General features: G+C 34.4%; 1 protein-coding gene across 1 annotated transcript in view; it reads right to left on the bottom strand.

Moving 5' to 3' along the window:
• The window catches only part of LOC108529129 (attractin-like protein 1), a gene marked incomplete at its 5' end in the record, with an annotated part of 414,893 nt that overhangs the window by 210,143 nt on the left and 185,678 nt on the right, over positions 1 to 19,072 (bottom strand). The window contains one exon of the mRNA XM_017871231.1: positions 17,684 to 17,791. Within this exon, the coding sequence (XP_017726720.1) occupies positions 17,684 to 17,791 (108 nt within the window). The remainder of the gene's footprint in view (positions 1 to 17,683; positions 17,792 to 19,072) is intronic.

Raw genomic sequence — 19,072 nt, 5'->3', positions numbered from 1 at the left:
ACTGGAACTCTCATGTGTTGTGGAGAGAAATACAAAATGGCATATACACTTTGGAAAATTGCTAAAGTTAAACATACTTTTACCACATGGCCCAGAAATCCTATTGATAGCTTTTCACCTGAGAGAACAAAAACATATTTTATTAGAAAGACCTGTATGCAAACATTAATGATGGCTTTATTTACAGTAGCTCCAGGTTGGGAAAAATACAAATGTCTACTATCTGGTGACTGGATGAACAAACTGTGGGTGCATATACAATGGAATAAACTTAGCAATAGAATAAACTACTGATATATTTAATGGCATGGTTGGAGCTCATTGAAAGTTTGTGCTAAGCGAAAGAAACAAGACACAGAAGTCTGCATAAAATGTGGTTCCCCAGGAGGCGGAGGTTGCAGTGAGCCAAGATCATGCCACTGCCCTCCAGCCTGGCAACAGAGTGAGACTCTGTCACAAAAAAAAAAAAAAAAAAAAGTCTCCATTTTCATGATGTTCTGGGGAAAGGCCAAACTGTAAAGACACAAATAAGTGGTTGTAAGGGTCTAGAGGCAGAGGGATGGGCCTTGCTTTCCATGGTGATGAGCACATTGTGTATCTTGAATGGTGTGGTCACTATATGACTGCACACACTTGTAGAACAAACAGTGATGGAGTACGAATGAGGCTTTTCATTTGTATAATATATTTTTCTGTATTTTACAAAATTTTACAATTAAGATATATTAATTTTCTTAGAGAAATAGCTAACATTATTTAAAAATTAATAACTGATGTTATAACTATATTGCCTCACAATTCAAGAATATGTAGGAAAATAATTATTGCAACAATTACATTGTCCTTCATTGCTTCATGAAAACTGTGTATATGTATTATGCATGCATTCACATATTCATATACTCACATTACATTCAATACAGTGGGAGGCTGATTGGCGGTATCTAGTTAATCAAATATTATGGTGAAAAGAAGGTTTATATATTAATATAAATATAATGAAGTATCTTTATTACTAATTATACTAACATTAAACTTACTTAGATGAATCAAAAGTATTCTGAGATCCTATAGTGCTTTGGGTTTATCATCATATGCATGTTAATATAACACATGAGAAATAGTGTGTAGTAAGAGAACTAGACTGAAAGAGAATGAAATAAGAAGCAGTAGTAGAAGAAGAAAGAGATGATTTAAGGAGTGATATAATTAATGTCATTCTTAACAGCAGATTCTAAGATACTCTAGAGTATCAATTATGGCATAAGCACCTTTGTGCTATCTGGAATGTCTAGTATAGTGCACTGTACATTTTTTTGCTTAAGGAATGAGGTCACCAAAATTTAATGTACTTTTAATAAAATGTTATTTGGACCTCTTTGAAATTCAATTTAGATAGGCATAATTATTCTATTTTGTGAATGCAGTTTCTAAAAATTTCTAAAATTCCTCCAAACACATAGATGTTATAATGTATCTTTCAAAGAGATTTAAGAGGCTACATATGCAATACATTTTTAAAAGTTTTGAAAGAATGATTCTTCTAACAGGAAGTTATAATTTATGTAAGTTTATTAATACTCAGTATTTACTCACATTTATTCAAGTTGAATACATATTCATTTATATTTACTCTTAGAATAAAAACATATGTGTAGATGTGTACAATATACTGGCTGAACAACTTCTTTCAATGTGGTTACCAAAAGATTTTTCCTGTTCACTTAAAATCCGTATTGTTTTCTAAACAAATTTCTTTTTTTTTTTTTAAGTCTGAGGTACTGTATGTGTATTTTAATGCAATACACATACAGTATTATGTGTATTGCATATATACATAATACATATATATGTATGTATATACATATATAATACACATAGTATTTTATTGCATTAAAATACAATAAGTTGCAAAATTGAGCAATTAAAACACAGATTTACCTAATTGAGAATAATCAATAAATAAAGAAAAATCAGGCAGTCCTAATTACTTTGTAACTCAAATAATTTTTAAGATCTTAAACATCAGTTTCCCCCTCACTTCTACTTGAATTGTTATTCACAAGAGTAGGGACTGTGCTCCTACATAATTTCTATATCCTCAATGCTTCACTGTTGCTCAGTAATCCTTTTTATCACCTTAAGATAATGCTTCTCATTCATTTTTTCTTTGTTATTTCTTTCTTTTGTTTCAAACTTCAATAATTAGTTAAACTCTACTACTTTAGGCAATTTCCTCTAGGACAAGAGAACAACAGAGACTGACTCAGAGGCAAGGGCAGGGATGTTGTGTGGAGTCAGCTTATTGGGGTGAAATAAGAAATGGCTGGATAGGAATGGTGGTATCAGATCCATGTGGGGTATATAGTACATTATGTAGAGGAGTTATATATATACATTTTTTTTTACTATAAGAGATAGGAAGCTAATATGGTTTGGCTGTGTCCCCACCCACATCTCATCTTGAATTGTAGTTCCCATAATCCCCATGTGTGGTGTCCTGGGAGGGACCTGCTGGGAGGTAACTGAATCAGGGAGCAGTTACCTCTATGCTGTTCTCATGATAGTGAGTGAGTTATCATAAGATCTGATGGTTTTATACGGGACTTTTCTCCTTTTACTCGGCACTTCTTCCTGCTGCCATGTGGAGAAGGACATATTTGCTTCCCCTTCCTCCTTGATTGTAACCTTCCTGAAGCCTCCCCAGCCATGCTGAACTGTGAGTCAATTAAACCTCTTTCCTTTATAAATTACCCAGTCTTGGTTGTCTTTATTAGCAGCATGAGAATGGACTAATACAGAAGCCATTGGGGAATTTTGAGCAAGGTGATATGAGAAGATTTGCATGCTAGAAAGATCACTTTAGTAGCAATGTGGAAAACTGCCTGGAAGAGTGAAGGCAGGGAAACCAGTAAGGAGGATAATGTAACAGAGTAGGAAAAAAATCATGAAGGCTTGAAACATGGTGACAATATTGAGAATAAAGAGATTCATTTAAGATATACTTAGGCTGTAGAACAGACAGAGCTCAATGACAGATAGAAAATGAAGAATCGTGTAAAAGGAGATGGATAACTCAGTTTTGTCTTAACCATCACAGCCTTTGAAACAGATGTACTACATCTCTTACTACTCTTAAGCCTCAACCTTATACATCAAGTTCTCTCTCTAAGTGACCTTAGTTCTAAATTATCAGGAAAAACTAGGAGATCACTGAAGGTAAACTCCTATCAAATAGAATGGCTCAAAATTTCCTTTGATATTTACCCATCATTTTATTACCCTTTTTCATCTTTCTAAAATTAATACTTATACTTGACTTCCTGATATCTCCTCTGCTTTCACCTCCCCTTTATCCTACTACACATTTTTTTCCTTGAATATTTCTTCCCCCAAAAAACTTTCTCTTGAAACTGCCAATTTCTTACATTACAATCTCACGTCCTTCCTTCCTTTAAATATTGTCAGTTTTGAAATGGTCATCTATCCTTGTTGCATCCACTTTCTCATTTTCACACATCTCTTGCGGTCTGGCTTCTGCCATTCAATAGAAACTACTTCCTCAAAAGCCACCGATGACTGCATAATTACCAAATTCCATCTTCTCTCCTAGTGCTTGTCTTCATTGACTGCTTTGAAATGGATGACATATTTTACCACACCATCCTTCTTGGCGTGCTGTCTTATTCTTAATTCTAATGGTTCTAAAACTCTTCAATCTTCTTAATTCTGTACTCTTTCTCAGCCTATCATTTGAATCTTTGTTTCCTTATAGCAATTTTCCTAGATTCTACCTTCAATTCTCTTTTCTCATTCTCATGACTTCAAGTACATAGGAAGAAGATCCAACCTTCTGACCCTTCCCTCTTTTTGACCCAGACTATCCCTATATTCAGTTACTTACGTTCTGTATATTCTACATTGTCAAAGTTTTCAGTGATATTTGCACCTTAACATTTTGACAATCACTAGTTCAGGGCCTGCCTTTCCAAATTGTTTCTCTACCTCAACTATTCTTCAATCCAATTGATGCTACAAAATGCTGCCAGTGTAATCTTTCTAAAATTAATCATAAAACTCTTCTCAAAAACCTTCTGTGTGATCCTCGGCATCTTGTTTAAATTGTTTTCCATGATGTGCTCCTACATTTGCTACCTTAACTCTCACAGCTGTTTCCTCACTGGGTGAATGTGGCCTTCACACTGCCTCACTCACATACCACCCTGTTTTCTCTCTCCGTCCCTCGCTCACCTTGCTCTCTCAACGTGGCATGCTTCTTACTTGTCTCCATCCTCACCTATTCCTATCTCTGCCTACTGACATTTTATGTACCTTTAAAGGCTAAGATAAATGACCACAACCTTTCCTGAAACATTCAGTAATACATTGAGTATTGTATTCCTTTTTCCTCTTCTTCATGCTTATTGCCCTTTTGGTATGAATAATATATTTTTATTAGAGGTATTTTTACAGTTACGTATCTTTCCTGTTAGTCTGTAAGTTTCTGAAAGGTAAAGATAACATATTTTCCATATCCACCTCCCGTACTGCTTTGCATATAGGTGAATATTTGTGGAGCCAATTGTTCATAGTATACAGAATTTGTTTTTAAGGTAGAATTTCCAGTTTAAAATACGGAAAAATAAAACTGAGCTGTTATAACTTTTATTTTCTAAGATATGCTGGGATGAATGAAAAATCAAGAAATAAAAACTCCTTCATAAACAATTACACTTAAACTTTACATATTTGATAGTATGTTCCATAACATTGTGTGTGTGTGTGTGTGTGTGTGTGTGTGTGTGTGTGTGTGTGTGTTTAAACAGATAGGATTGGTTGGGTGTGGTGGCTCACACCTGTAATCCCAGCACTTCGGGAGGCTAAGGCAGGTAGATCCCTTGAGGTTAGGAGTTTGAGACCAGCCTGGCCAACATGGTGAATCATCATCTCTACTAAAAATACAAAAATTAGCAAGGCATGGTGGTGTGTGCCTGTATTCCCAGCTACTCAAGAGGCTGAGGCAGAAGAATTGCATGAATCCGGGAGGTGGAGGTTGCAGTGAGCCAAGCCTGTGCCATTGCACTCCTGCCTGGGTGACAGAGCAAGACTCCATCTCAAAAAAATAAGATAGATAGATAGATAGATAGATAGATAGATAGATAGGCAGACAGATAGATAGGATCTTGCTATTGCTCAGCCTGGCCTGGAACTTCTGGCCTCACATGATTCTCCCACCTCAGTCTCACAAGTAGCTGGGACTACAGGTGTGTGGCGCTGCACCCAACTTTCTGCCCCACTTTTATATGTCATTAATGGTAAATCCAGAGCTTTTCTCTACAAAGCAAATTTAAAAAGGCATATAATAATATAAACAAAATTATCAAGTGTAAATATAAGAAAAGGTCTCTGGTATGAAATATGTAAGAACTATGACCTTTGATGAAAAAAATCTATATTAAGATTTGAGGTAAATTTGCATATTTAATACTCTAAATTTTGACCTAGTTGCTATTTTATTTTCTAAGAAAGTAAAATATGGGAACACATGAAAATATTTATTTAGCTAAAGTATAACATTATTGGTTTCTTAGATTCTACATATAAAATATCTAGCTTTACATTTTTAATATCTGGTATTTCACTTCATAAGATTCTATTTGATTTAACAGCATTTTATAGGATTCTTACAGTCAGTTATTCCATTGAGGATATAAACCTGATGAGATTATCTCCTACTGCATGTAACAGAAAAAAGGAAATACAAGTTAAGTTAGTAACTGATTTTATGTGAAACATGAGCAAAAAATATATTGAACAAACTCATAAATTTAGTGTAAAAGTAACTGTTATAGGCAACAATAGCCTAATAAAATATTTAAACAAAAACTAGGAAATAACTACTGCATACTACCAGACATACAATGAATGCTTCAAGACAATCTAAAAGTTAGAAAAGGAGCCAAAATATGACTAGCTGATTGCTGTTATTGAGAAAGTTGAATTAAGATGTTAATACTAGTTTCATGTTAATGATTTAAACACAATCATTTTAAAATACATAGGAGTATTCAAAGGGTTTGACAATACTCAAATTTACCCTACTGTGTTTCACAGTTTGTGGAATGTTCTTTGGTGCAGGAGATACAATCTGCCCATTCTGTTGAGCGCAGTTATTTTTGGTGGATTCAATATGTTACCTCTTTTATCTGAGAGTAGGTGAAGGGTGGAGGACAGTGTGGCAATTCAGTCTTGTTTATCCAAAGCTATTAACACTGTTCCCAAGCATTGTTAAAACTGTATTTATAACTTTCCAATAAAGGATATTATAGTCTTACTTTACATAGCCATTTATTACTTGCAAGGATGCTATATAAAAATAGTTTATGCTAGATTGATTCAGCTGTGATATGACCATAACCTTAAATAATACATTATTCTCTTGAATGGCAGCCAGTATGAATAAGGTTGATCAGCCTTTTGTACATCCAAATGTTTCTATTTATTATGTCAGACACAGTGAAGAGAAACCAGTATTTTGTTGTTGCTATTGTTCATTTTCATCTTTACATTTTTCTCCATCATAGATTATATTCATCTTAAATGATTTAAGATAAGATAAAATATATTTCAATAGCATCTTAAGTGATTTAAGATAAAATAATATTTCAATAGCACAATGAAAATTTCATTTGTAAAATTTTAATTTGGGATGTATACAATAATTATAAATATATATGTTTAGCTTTGGACTCAGTGAATTCTGAATGAAAGATGCTAGCAGTATTTTACTTTATAAGGACAGTTAACCTAGGGCATTTATCAAATTATTTATTAAAAATGTAAACAAATGACTTTTATCATGCTTAAACTTTGGATTATATTAACTTAAAACCATGTAGATTTCAATAATTTCAGTAATACATTATATTCATACCATTTTAATAGTTCTATTTATATCTTGTTAATATTGAAGAAGCACCATTACTTAATTCTTATTTCATGCTTCAATCAATCATGAAACTCATGATATTTATGTTACTATTACAAATCTGACATTTTCAAAAAATTTTTTTCAAAACATTGTCTGCTAAATGGTTTTGGTGAAGAAAGGTCTTTCTATAATTTTAAATGAAAGATGCAGAAAATTCCAAAGTGCCGCTGGGAAACTAGATCTTTCTTCACTTCAAGAACCAAAAGTGTCCCCATAAAACTCTCTTATTTATTGTCAATAATTTTCTTAAAATGAAAAATCATGGCTGGGCACAGTGGCTCACACCTATAATCCCAGCACTTTGGGAGGCTGTGATGGGTGGATCCCCTGAGGTCGGGAGTTCCAGACCAGACTGACCAACATGGTGAAACCCTGTCTCTACCAAAAATGCAAAAATTAGCTGGGCGTGGTGGTGCATGTCTGTTATCCCAGCTACTCAGGAGGCTGAGGCAGGAGAATTGCTTGAGTCTGGGAGGCAGAGGTTGCAGTGAGCTGAGATCATGCCACTGCACTCCACAGCCTGGGTGACAGAGCAAGACTCCATCTCAAAAAAAAAAAAACAAAAAAAAAAAACACATTATCTTCTAAATCATTTATTATGAAGAATTTGGTAATTTCCTTATAATTTCCTTCTGTCTACTACCAACTGAAAATCAGCTCCCTCTCTTAAGGAAAATGGCTCATGGGGCCTATAGGCAACTATGTGCAATTAGGGATTGGATCCTATAGAAATTCTGGTAGAGGGAACTTATGCCTTACTTTCTCCCCTTTGGACTGGCCAAGCGCATAGAAACCAGCCTCAAGACCCAGTGTAAGAATTTTACAGAGGCTTGGTCTAGAGAAAACTGTAAACACCAAGAGAAAAGTCAATATCATTCCTAAAAGACTGTACCTGGACTCTCTGGTCCCCAAGAGGCTTAGAAAAAAGCAGAATTGGGGATCTGGATCCTCCTTTTCCCTGAAACGGGGGGAGTACCAAAAGGTCAGTAGGAAATGGGTGGTGTGACTGTTTCTATGCCACTAGCACATTAACAAGTGAAGAGGACCTCCCTTCCCACCCTTTTCGACTTGCCAAAGCCTGAATCTTAAATTGGTGATGATGAAAATAGCGAGCCAAGGGCAGGAAGAGGAATGGCAATCCAAAGAGAACCTGTGTTCAGTAAAATAGAGTTGCCAGAGGAGATAACTATAGATAGTGTAAGCAAGGCCTTCCCACTTCAAAATAACCAAATGCTTAATGAAGTATACTTTTTCCTTTGTTTTTAGACAGGGTCTTGCTCTGTTCAACCAGGCTGGAGTGCAGTGTACGATCATGGCTCACTGCAGCCTCGAACTCCCAGGCTTATGCACTTCTTCCAACTCAGGCTCCTGAGCAGCTGAAACCACAGATACATGCCACCATGCCCGGCTATTTTTTTTTTTTTTTTTTTTTCTTTTTTTTTAGAGACAGGGTTTTACCATGTTGCCCAAGCGGGTTTTGACCTCCTAAGCTTAAGGAATCCTCCTGCCTAGGCCTCCCAAAGTGCTGGGATTACAAGCATGAACCACCGTGCCTAGCAAATGAAGTATACCTTGTAATGCATTGCTGAGAATGCAGCCAGTAAGGAATGCTCCAAGGCAACCAGATAAAACTGGAGAGGGTGCAATGAGCAGCAAGCAAACACGACAGCAGAGTGGCCCTGAGGGTAAAAGCTAATATAAGCAACACACACAGTAAGAAAACTGAGTTTGAAAATACAAACATTAGCCAGGCATGGTGGCACACACCTGTAGTCCCAGCTACTCGAGAGGCTGAGGCAGGAGAATCACTTGAACCTGGGAGGCAGAGGTTGTAGTGAGCTGAAATCGTGCCACTGTACTCCATCCTGGGTGACAGAGCAAGACTCCGTCTCATAAATAATTAATAAATAAATAAATAAATAAATAAATAAATAAATAAATGGAAAACTGAGTTTGAGATTCCTGCCCTATTCCAGAAACCCTGGAAGAAGAGACTAAAGAATAAGGAGAGGCCCTTGGTTTTTGGCAGAAGCAGTCCTCTATGGAGGAAAGCATCATTTTGGTCACTGGCAAACTGCAAAGTAAGATCAAATAGGAGCTCATAAAGATTACCAAATACACAAGGAAAACAGTCATAATGAGTGAGAGCCAGCAGAAATAATCAATAGATTTAGATTTCCAAGGATTTCAGATATTGAAATGATCAGATACAACATAAAATAATTTTGTTTGGAATGAAAATGAAGTAATGAAAGTAGTAAGGAAGAAGAGACTTTCAAAAACTGTCAGACTTAAAAAAAGAACCAAATAGAACTTTAAAAAATAATAAATAAATCATAAAATATAACTTTAAAAAGTAATACAAATATGTGTTGAAAGTAATCCAAATGGATATGGTAGAAAGCAGGTCAAAAACAGAATTTATACACTTAAAATAATTAGTGAATTGGAACAATGTTCAGAATAAGCCAAAAGACACAGCAGAGAGAAGTAAATAGAAAACAAAAGAGAAAGACTAAGAGATTGTGAAGATGGAAAGAGGTTTAACATGCATCCAAGAGTCTTAGGAGAGGAATAAAGAAAATGGAGAAGAAAATACAAATGGGATAATGACTCAAGAATTTTTAGAAATAACCAAAGACTTGGATTCTCCAATATAGGAAGCACAAAATATGCCAAGCTGGTTAAATATAAATAAATGTATACTTTGTTAAATTGTGATAAAACTGCTGAACACCAAACCCAGGGATTTTGGAGAGAAAAGCTAGATTATAAAGGAGTGACAATTATACTGAAGGAAAGTTTTTAGTACAGTAGTTTTCCCTTATCCATGGGTTCACTTTCCATGGTTTCAGTTATCTGTAGTCAACTGTGGTCTGAAAATATCAAATGGAAAATTCCAGGAGAAAAGATTAAATTGCACATAATTCAGACTTGGAACAAGATGTGAATCATCTCTGTCTAGCATATTCAGCCTGCATCTACACTGTATAAACTACCTGCCCATTAATCACCTAGTAGTTGTCTTGGTTATCACATCAGCTTTGTAGAATCACAGCACTTGTGTTCAAGTACCCTTATTTTATTTAATAATGGCCCCAAAGTGCAAGAGTAGTGATGCTGGCATGTTATTATAATTGTTCTAGTTTATTATTAGTTATGGCTGTTAATCTCTTATTGTGCCTAATTTATAAATTACACTTTATCGTAGGTATATATGTCTCGGTTTGGTACTATCCCATATTTCAGGCATCCACGGGGGCTCTTGGAACATATTCCCTGGGGAAGGGACCTACTACAGCAACAATGGAAATCAGAAGCCAGCCATTGTTTTCACATGAACACAATGTTTGAGTGTGGTTCTTCCACTGAAAGATAACTAGAATGCTTGATAAAGTATATTTTAAATACATTTCTTAGATTGTAAAGAGTAAGAGGATACTGAAACTGGAGAGGGGAATAGGAAGACTAAGAGTTTATTATCAAAAGACATATGCTAAAGGGATTTCTTAAAGACACAGAGCAGGAAAGTGGAAACATTTTAAGAGGAAGCTCTGAAGGCAAAGAACAACTGTGAGCAAAGATGTGTACACATGCAACAAACCTGCATGCTGTGCACGTGTACCCTAGAACTTAAAGCATAATACTAATAATTAAAAAACAAATAAAATTAAATAGACAATATGTCAGTAAATTTAAACATATATTGATCATATAATACAACAACAATAATGTTTAATTCAAGGGATGACAAAACTCATAGAACTTAACAAAGGTAACTAAAACAATGAAAATTGGAAGCAAGATTTAATTTGTTCTTACATCGTTTGGGAAGAGAGAAAAATGTTCATTAATTTTTGACTTAAACTATGCCTGTTAAAATGTTAAGAATAATAACAATGAAAAGAAAAGAAATACAATGTTATAATCCCAGCACTTTGGGAGGCCGAGACAGGCGGATCACGAGGTCAGGAGATCAAGACCATCCTGGGTAACACAGTGAAACCCTGTCTCTACTAAAAAATCCAAAAAAAAAAAAAAAAACTAGCCAGGCGAGGTGGTGGGTGCCTGTAGACCCAGCTACTCGGGAGGCTGAGGCAGGAGAATGGCGTAAACCTGGGAGGCGGAGCTTGCAGTGTGCTGAGATCCGGCCACTGCACTCCAGCCTGGGCAACAGAGCAAGACTCGTCTCAAAAAAAAAAAAAAAAAAAAAAACAGAAATACAATTTTATAACATGCAAATCAATTGAGGAAAAAGGAAATATTTTTTAAACAGGGAAAAGTCATAGGAAATTCAGGATGAAAAGAAAGCAAAGACAGGGTCTGAAAAATATTACCAAAAGACACAATAAGCTGATTAATTAAAAGTAGAGAAAATATAGCATTTAAAATCAATATCCAAAGAGAGAAAACATTTATAGCAGGGAATTTACAAATGGTTAATATATTTGATCTAGAAGTAAAAACGCAAGGAATGTTCCAACAGAAGGATGAAGAAAGATATCAAATGAGCTATTCTATCATTTCTAATTTTTCTAGAACAATACAGTATTTCTTATATAATCAGATGACATCAAAAAATGCTATTAAAATAGAAAAGGATAAGAGAATAATGGTCAACAAATGAACATCTAGGAAAAATACAAGTGGTTACAGACAATACAAAAATACTCAATTTTACTAACAATAAAATTTGATTAAAAGGAGAAAGAAGGCAACATTTCTTGTATCAAATTAATAAAATTGTAACAATGCTAACAATCATGTTTGACAAGGATGCAGGAAAACAGAAATTCTCATACTTTGCTAAAGATAGTGTGAACAGAGACATTTCTAGAAAGTAAATAAGCAATATACCTCAAGATCCTAAAAGTTAATAACTTTTGATTCAGTAGGTTTTTTTCATAAACTAAGGTCGAGTTATATACAAAATTAAGTACAGTCTTATTTATAACAGTGTGAAATTAGAATAATGCTAATTGAAAATAAAATAGGCAAGTAAATGATGATATACCACAAAATAATTAAAAAATATTTTGAATCAAACTTAGAAGTGAAAATATTCTTATTCTAATACTGACAAAACAGAATGCAAAATCACATATAAAATATGTTCTTAATTTTGTAAAAATACAAATATGCAAAATGAAAATGTTATTGGAAGGAAATAAAAGTTCTGGCACTGAATATTTATCGGTAATGTGATAATGAAATATTTTAATTTGTATTATAGCTGCATTAATATTTATCTATAATGAGGATGTATTCTTTACATAATCAGAACATTGATAGTAAATGATAATAATTAAAAATATAAAATATCATAAATCAGTTATAAGAAAAAAGGAAACCCAGGGAAAAGTAAATAAGCTAGCTTAGGCCAGTCACTGGAACAACTGTCCATGGATATGGCAGGACAAGAATGAGGAACCAGGGGGACCTCTGGTTGTGCCCAAGAGCAGAGGACTGGGATCATCCTGCTCTAGGAATGAGGCCAGCAATGCTCTTAACAGGACAGCTGCTTCACTTTGACTGCCTTAGACTTTAACAATGTGTTTTCCACCTTGGGAGAGAGGTTTCTTACATAAGATACGAGGTTGAACTGTCCCAATAAACAGAGAATGAACTTCAATGCGATGTCAAAATTAGCAGTTAAAACTACCAAACAGAAAGTAGACTCCAAATTAATTTTTTCTAGGTTAGGGGGCATTGAATTCACATATGCTTCTCCATTGTCCAATGCCTTTTTGAAAACTCTACTTTACAGCACTCCAAAGCTGTAATTTTCTTTATATGTGGAGAGAATCAAAACATTACAAATTTGTAAAATGAAAATTCTGGTATAAAGTAGTTAAATATATCCACAGAATACTAATGAAATGATTAGTCTGGTAAAAATTAATCATGCTGTAAACATTGTGTTTAAAATTATTAATTAGCCTACTTGACTGTAATTACCAAATAAAACCATCTTAAATTACTTTGTTTCTACAGAACTCTTACTTTATTAGCATAGCAAAACTACAAAAGTTATTTTTATAAGAAACTTCTAATATAAAAATAACAGAAAGCTTGTGTGCTGAGTTTACTGCAGTTTAGTAAATCACTTTGATTTCTTTGTAGCAATTTAGATTACAATGGATAACTGCTGGAATACTCCGATATACTAAGAGAGCCTATAACTTTCCAAGTGAAAGTTCTTCCTTAATATCCACAATTATCTATGACTATTTGAGCACCTGGAATCAAAGTATGCTATATGAACTTTATGCTTTAAGGTACTCTGTTCTTTACCAAAAAAATTCTATAGATATATTAAGGTCTAAGATATATTCTCAATTTGAACTAAAACCAGCACATATAAAAAGTAATGTGGGAAAGAAACCCTTGGGCTAATATGAGATTTGAACCCTGGTTCTTGCTCTAGGTGACCGAAATTGTGATCTTCAGCATAGGTCTGAAGCTCTCAGAGCCTCAATTTCCTCAATAGTAAACAGAAAAAAAAAGATGAAATATGCTCTGCCTATTTTATACGATTGACTTAAGACTAAAATGAGATTGAGATAGTGTATGTAAAGGAATTTTGAAAAATAATGTTTTAAACTCAATTTAAACATTTCGGTCGTTCCCAAGACCTAGCAAGTTCAAATTCAGCCTCCAAAACAATCTTTAAAAAGAACAAAGTTGGCTGTAATCCCAGCACTTTGGGAGGCCGAGGTGGGCGGATCATGAGGTCAGGAGATTGAGACCATTCTGGCTGACACGGTGAAACCCCATCTCTACCAAAAATACAAAAAAATTAGCCGGGCGTGGTGGTGGGCACCTGTGTCCCAGCTGCTGGGGAGGCTGAGGCAGGAGAATGGCGTGAACCCAGGAGGCAGAGCTTGCAGTGAGCTGAGATGGCGCCACTGCACTCCAGCCTGGGCAACAGAGCGAGACTCCGTCTCAGAAAAAAAAAGAAAAAAAAAACAAAGTTGGATGACTTACACTGTTAGATTCCAAAGCTTGCTACAAAGGTAGAGTCATCAAGACAGTGTGGTACTGTCATAAGAATAGATAAATAGATTGGTAGAATAATATTGAGAGTCCAGAAATAAATCATCATGGTTATGGTAAATTGATTTTCAACAAGGGTCTCTAGACTATTCAGTGGAGAAAGAAAGTCCTTTTCAACAAGATACAATCCAGCAATTCCACTCTTAGACATATACCCAAAAGAAATGTATACATGTTTATACAATGTTTTTACACAAATGTTCACAGTGGCATCATTCATAGTATCCAAAAAGTGGAAACAACTCAAGTAACCACCAACTAATTAATGTATAAATAAACTGTACCACATCCATACAGTGGAACATCATTTGACAATAGAAATGACTGAAGCACTGACACCTGCTACAACATATATCAACTTTAAAGACATTACGCTAAGTGAAAGAAGCTAATCACAAAAGATCACATTGTATATAGTTTTATTTGTATGAAATGTCCAAAACAGTAAAATCTATAAAGATAGTAGATTAATTCTTGCCTCGGGCTAGGAGATGGGTGTCATGGGGAGGGGCTGAAGAAAAATGTGGGGTACGGGGACTGCTAAAAGGCATAGGTTTTCTTTCAGGGGTGATGACAGGTTCCAAAATTTACTTTGGTGGTGGTTACATAACTGTGTATACCAAAAATCACTGCATTATATATATTAAATTGATGAACTATTGATATACATTCTATATTTCAATAAAGCTATCTAGATCTTGATCCCCAAATATAAAGGCCTTTCCTAAATGAGAATTTACATGTAATTATTTTTCCTTTGACATACTCAATTGAAATTTCTGAAAAAAAGTGGTACAAAAGAAATAGAGGCATGCCAGTTATTAAGAGAACTGAGTAAAAAATAAAAATAGTAAGAATTCCAATAATTAATATAATGCTTTATGTTATACCAAGTATTTGCAAAAACGGCCCCACAGACAACAAAACAGTAAATCGGAATGAGTCATTTGTTCCCTCTCCTGATTTTAAACATGGAGATAAGTTCTCAAAGAGAATGTCATACAAAGTTTCTCTCTCTCTCTCTCTTTTTTTTATTTTTGAGAAGGAGTCCTACTCTGTTGCTCAGGCTGGAGTGCAGTGGTGCAATCTTGGCTCACTGCAATTTTGGCTCACTGCAACTTCCATCTCCTGGGTTCAAGCAATTCTCCTGCCTCAGTTTCCAGAGTAACTGGGATTACAGGCGTGCACCACCATGCCCAGCTACTTTTTGTATTTTCTGTAGAGACGGTGTTTCACCATATTGGCCAGGCAGGTCTTGAACTCCTAACCTCAAATGATCTACCCGCCTCGGCCTCCCAAAGTGCTTGGATTACAGGTGTAAGCCACAGTGCTGGACCCAAAGTTTCTCTTTGAAAAATGTCTTTTAGAGAGGTTATCTTAGTGAAAAATAAAAGAAATGCATGAGCAAACAACTAGATATCAAAAGTAAAGGAGAACAAAGAAAGTTCATTGTTCTTTACATAGGCCATAATAAAGAAAGAAGTGCATCCATAATGTTTGGATAAAAATTACAGGTGGTATTAATATATGGAAGGAGAAACAGAGGGAAGTTGAAAGTATTAATTTTATTTGAGATGGGCAGTGGAGGAATATGTTTTAATAAGCTTTAAGCATAGCTGGGGAAAAATCACTATGAATCTTGATAAGGAAAGGGTAGTTATCAGCAACATAAAAATAGAATATGCAATATTCTGTTTAGTAGATGAAAATCAGTTTATGGACAGAAGCTGGGGAAAACACCCAAAAAGAAGCAAGGCTGGTAACACACACACACACACACACACACACACACACACACACACACCCCAAATGGGGTAGCTGAAATAAGCCTTGGTAGAACAGTAGTTCATGTCAGTGTTAATATCAATTTAAAAAAAAACAAAAGAGTAAATGAAAAAATAAAAAAGCTAACAGTTTTTTCCAGAAAGTACAGGTGTAAACAAAAGGATATAGTGCAATTGGAAATGAAAGAATGAAATAAGGAATATCAGAGAATATGAGCTAAAAGAAAGTAGGGCTAGACTTTTTTTAACTCTACAAAATAAAATTTAACGTTAAAAATTCACAATGATAAAGAAGGAACCAAAATTTGGAAAAAATAGAACATGAAGATATAATGATTATGAACACATGGGCACCTAACAATACATTATTGAACACTATTAATGTGCAACTGACAGACTATGGTGACACAGTCTGTGACATATTTGTTCCTTAAGTTTGTGAATTTTCTAGTTCTTTGATTATTTCTTTTCTTCTTTAGTCTAATTGTGCATTACAGACATTTTTTTTCTCTTGTTACTCGATTTTTAGCAGTATTTGAGAATGTTTTAAACAGATGGGGAAAAAAAGAATTTATAATAGTCCAAGAATAGTCTAAGTTTTCTCTGTGTGAAAGGTTTTTTACAAAAGTTATCTGAAACAAGGAACCAAAATGAAGTTAGAGCACTTGCTGTACCTTTCATTTAATCATTCTCTTTTGTAATTTTTCCCCAAGAAGATATACACATACATTTCCTAATGTTCTAAGCTTCCATGGTAACCTGTGATCTAGAGTAGTAAAAAATCAAAATGTCTTAAAAATCGTAGGGAAACATGCACCCAATATTTCATTTCCTCTAAAAACTGACCCTTTGAGTAGCATCCATGAGTTGTGATTTTGTCTTATTTTTTCAGAAAACCAAAATGCTACAGACAGAATCAATTATATGTATACCTAGGTTTTGAAGGATTCTATTTTCCATTCCTTATTTCCCTTAACAAAAAATAAAATCTGAAAATGGCAACATAAAATTAGTCAAATAAAGGCATTTTGGCGTTCTGGTCACGGCATGACGCAGGGATTGGCCAACTCTTAAAAAAAAAAAAAGGCATTAAAAAAAGAGAATAAAATGTTTTAATTCTACAGTTTCTTAACCTTTCTACTTAAATATATTTTACCACATATAAAATGTAAATAAAAGTAATAAACATACAATTAAATTAGTATGCATCATAATGCTTTGAATTTTGCACCTTTAGGGGTTATTATTTTCAGAAACCACTTCATGGATTACTTTTGGATTCTAATACCATATTTAGTTGCATATGATTTCTGTTTCAGCATACTCTATTTCTGCCTTTGCAATAAAGGAATGTAATAATACAGCAATTAACCACAAATAAAAATATTCATTTTATATGTGAGAAACATTCACTTTTCAACATTCAAAAATGAAGCTATGTAATTAAAATGCAACTCATCTCCACCCACCTTTTTTAAGTAAACTTTGTTAATAAAGATAGATGTGAATTGATAACTAGGGGCACAGAGTACTCCAAAGACTAAATATAGGTGCTTTGTTTCTCCGATCATACCTATATCTTAAATTCCCTCAGCTCCTATCTGTCAGAGAACGGCTGCCAGGTGAGCAGTCTGTCACTCTTGCCTAGGCTAATAGATTCTCCAGTGGCTTTGGTTACAGCTCATGTCATACTATTAAAACTATGTGCCTTGAAAATGGCATAACATATGTAGCTGAATCTTGTCAACTGTAGATAATCAGACTCTGTTTGGCTTCATAAGCAGATGTAGATTAGAGAAGCAATATAATAAATATGCAAACAGTGGTCCTCTTTCAGCACCACTGTTCCTACCTCTAATGGCCCTCGCAGAAACTCTGTTTGTTCAGCTCCCACTTCCAGAGCTACATCAACAGAAGCAAAGGGACGGCTGGCCATCTGCTGTCGTTCTCGAAGCAGTTGCTGGAGGGGGTTAAAAATGATTTGTCTTAAAATAGGTTTAAATGCTCATGAAATTCAACAATATCTGGTTCCCTTTTTTAACAAGTGGCATTGAAAAGTTAGGAATCATGTTATACACATACCCATATCTCGAGTACTAAAGATGAAAATTACTTTCTCCCCATGGCCTCGGTTATATGTCCACAGAGGCTTTTAATGTATGGTGCCTACAAATAACTTTTCCCCTGACCTTCATCCTGTAGGTCTAATACAATGTACTCAAAACCACTTTGAAAGTCTCAGGTGAGAGGTGCTACTTGAGTAAAAAGCATTATTACAATGATGGCTATGCCAAATTTTCCTACTCAAAATAACTCATACTTTTTTCTTAGCTAGAAAAGAAAAAAACAGTAAAAATATTTAAGAAAAGATAATGAAAAGTTGCCAAAATGCATTAATAGAAATTAAAGGAACATATACCTGACAAGGCTAAGTTTTGTAAGTCATCAGAATCCCCTGTCAACTGCTCTGGAACCAGAAGGAATTATTATTGGCAGTGTTTATAATTTTGTTCAAAGCCTTTGTTTATTATTCAAAATGAGGCATGATTAGTAAGTTGAGAAATTGTGTGCAAGAACTTCTAGAGCACCCCCACATACTTGTTTCTTTCTCTTTGTGACTATTCTGGGCTTTGCCCAAGCTAAAACCAATAAAATAGCAAGTCCCAACCAACTACTAAGCTAATTTATCTTTTTGCCTCTCTTTGTAATTATAATATTCATTAAGTCATGATAAAAAAATTGATGACCAGCACTAGATATTGCAAGTTTTGCCCTTCTCATTCTATACAGCTAATAAAATTATTATTAAATATTAAAATAGGACGTGTGATGCAATTAAATAGTCTTTAAAATGAGAAGAAAATTATATTATTGAAGAAAGGCAAAATCCTTGAACACAACGAATGGCTTCATTATTCACAGATATTTTTAAAGATTCTCTGTCATTAACTTAAAATGTTAACTACTCATCTTTGAATGTAAATGGATGTAGTCCTGTGAGTGAACATTCATAAAACTCCCTTGTAGATGATAAAGGAACACGGGCCAAATTATTTAAACACAACTTTTTTAAGCACAAGTTTAGATAATAAACTGCCATCACACTTTATTATTTAAAATTTTTGTTTTAATACCTGGTTTTTATTATTAAAAAGAGAACATTCACATGACAATATGGGATAGAAATAATGCTATATTTTATATATAACATATAAAAAATGTTAATAAGTAACAATTTAAG

Source organism: Rhinopithecus bieti, unplaced genomic scaffold (assembly GCF_001698545.2).
Source record: "Rhinopithecus bieti isolate Rb0 unplaced genomic scaffold, ASM169854v2 scaffold_5982, whole genome shotgun sequence".
NCBI lineage: Eukaryota > Metazoa > Chordata > Mammalia > Primates > Cercopithecidae > Rhinopithecus > Rhinopithecus bieti.
This window is presented reverse-complemented; position numbering and strand designations above follow the sequence as displayed.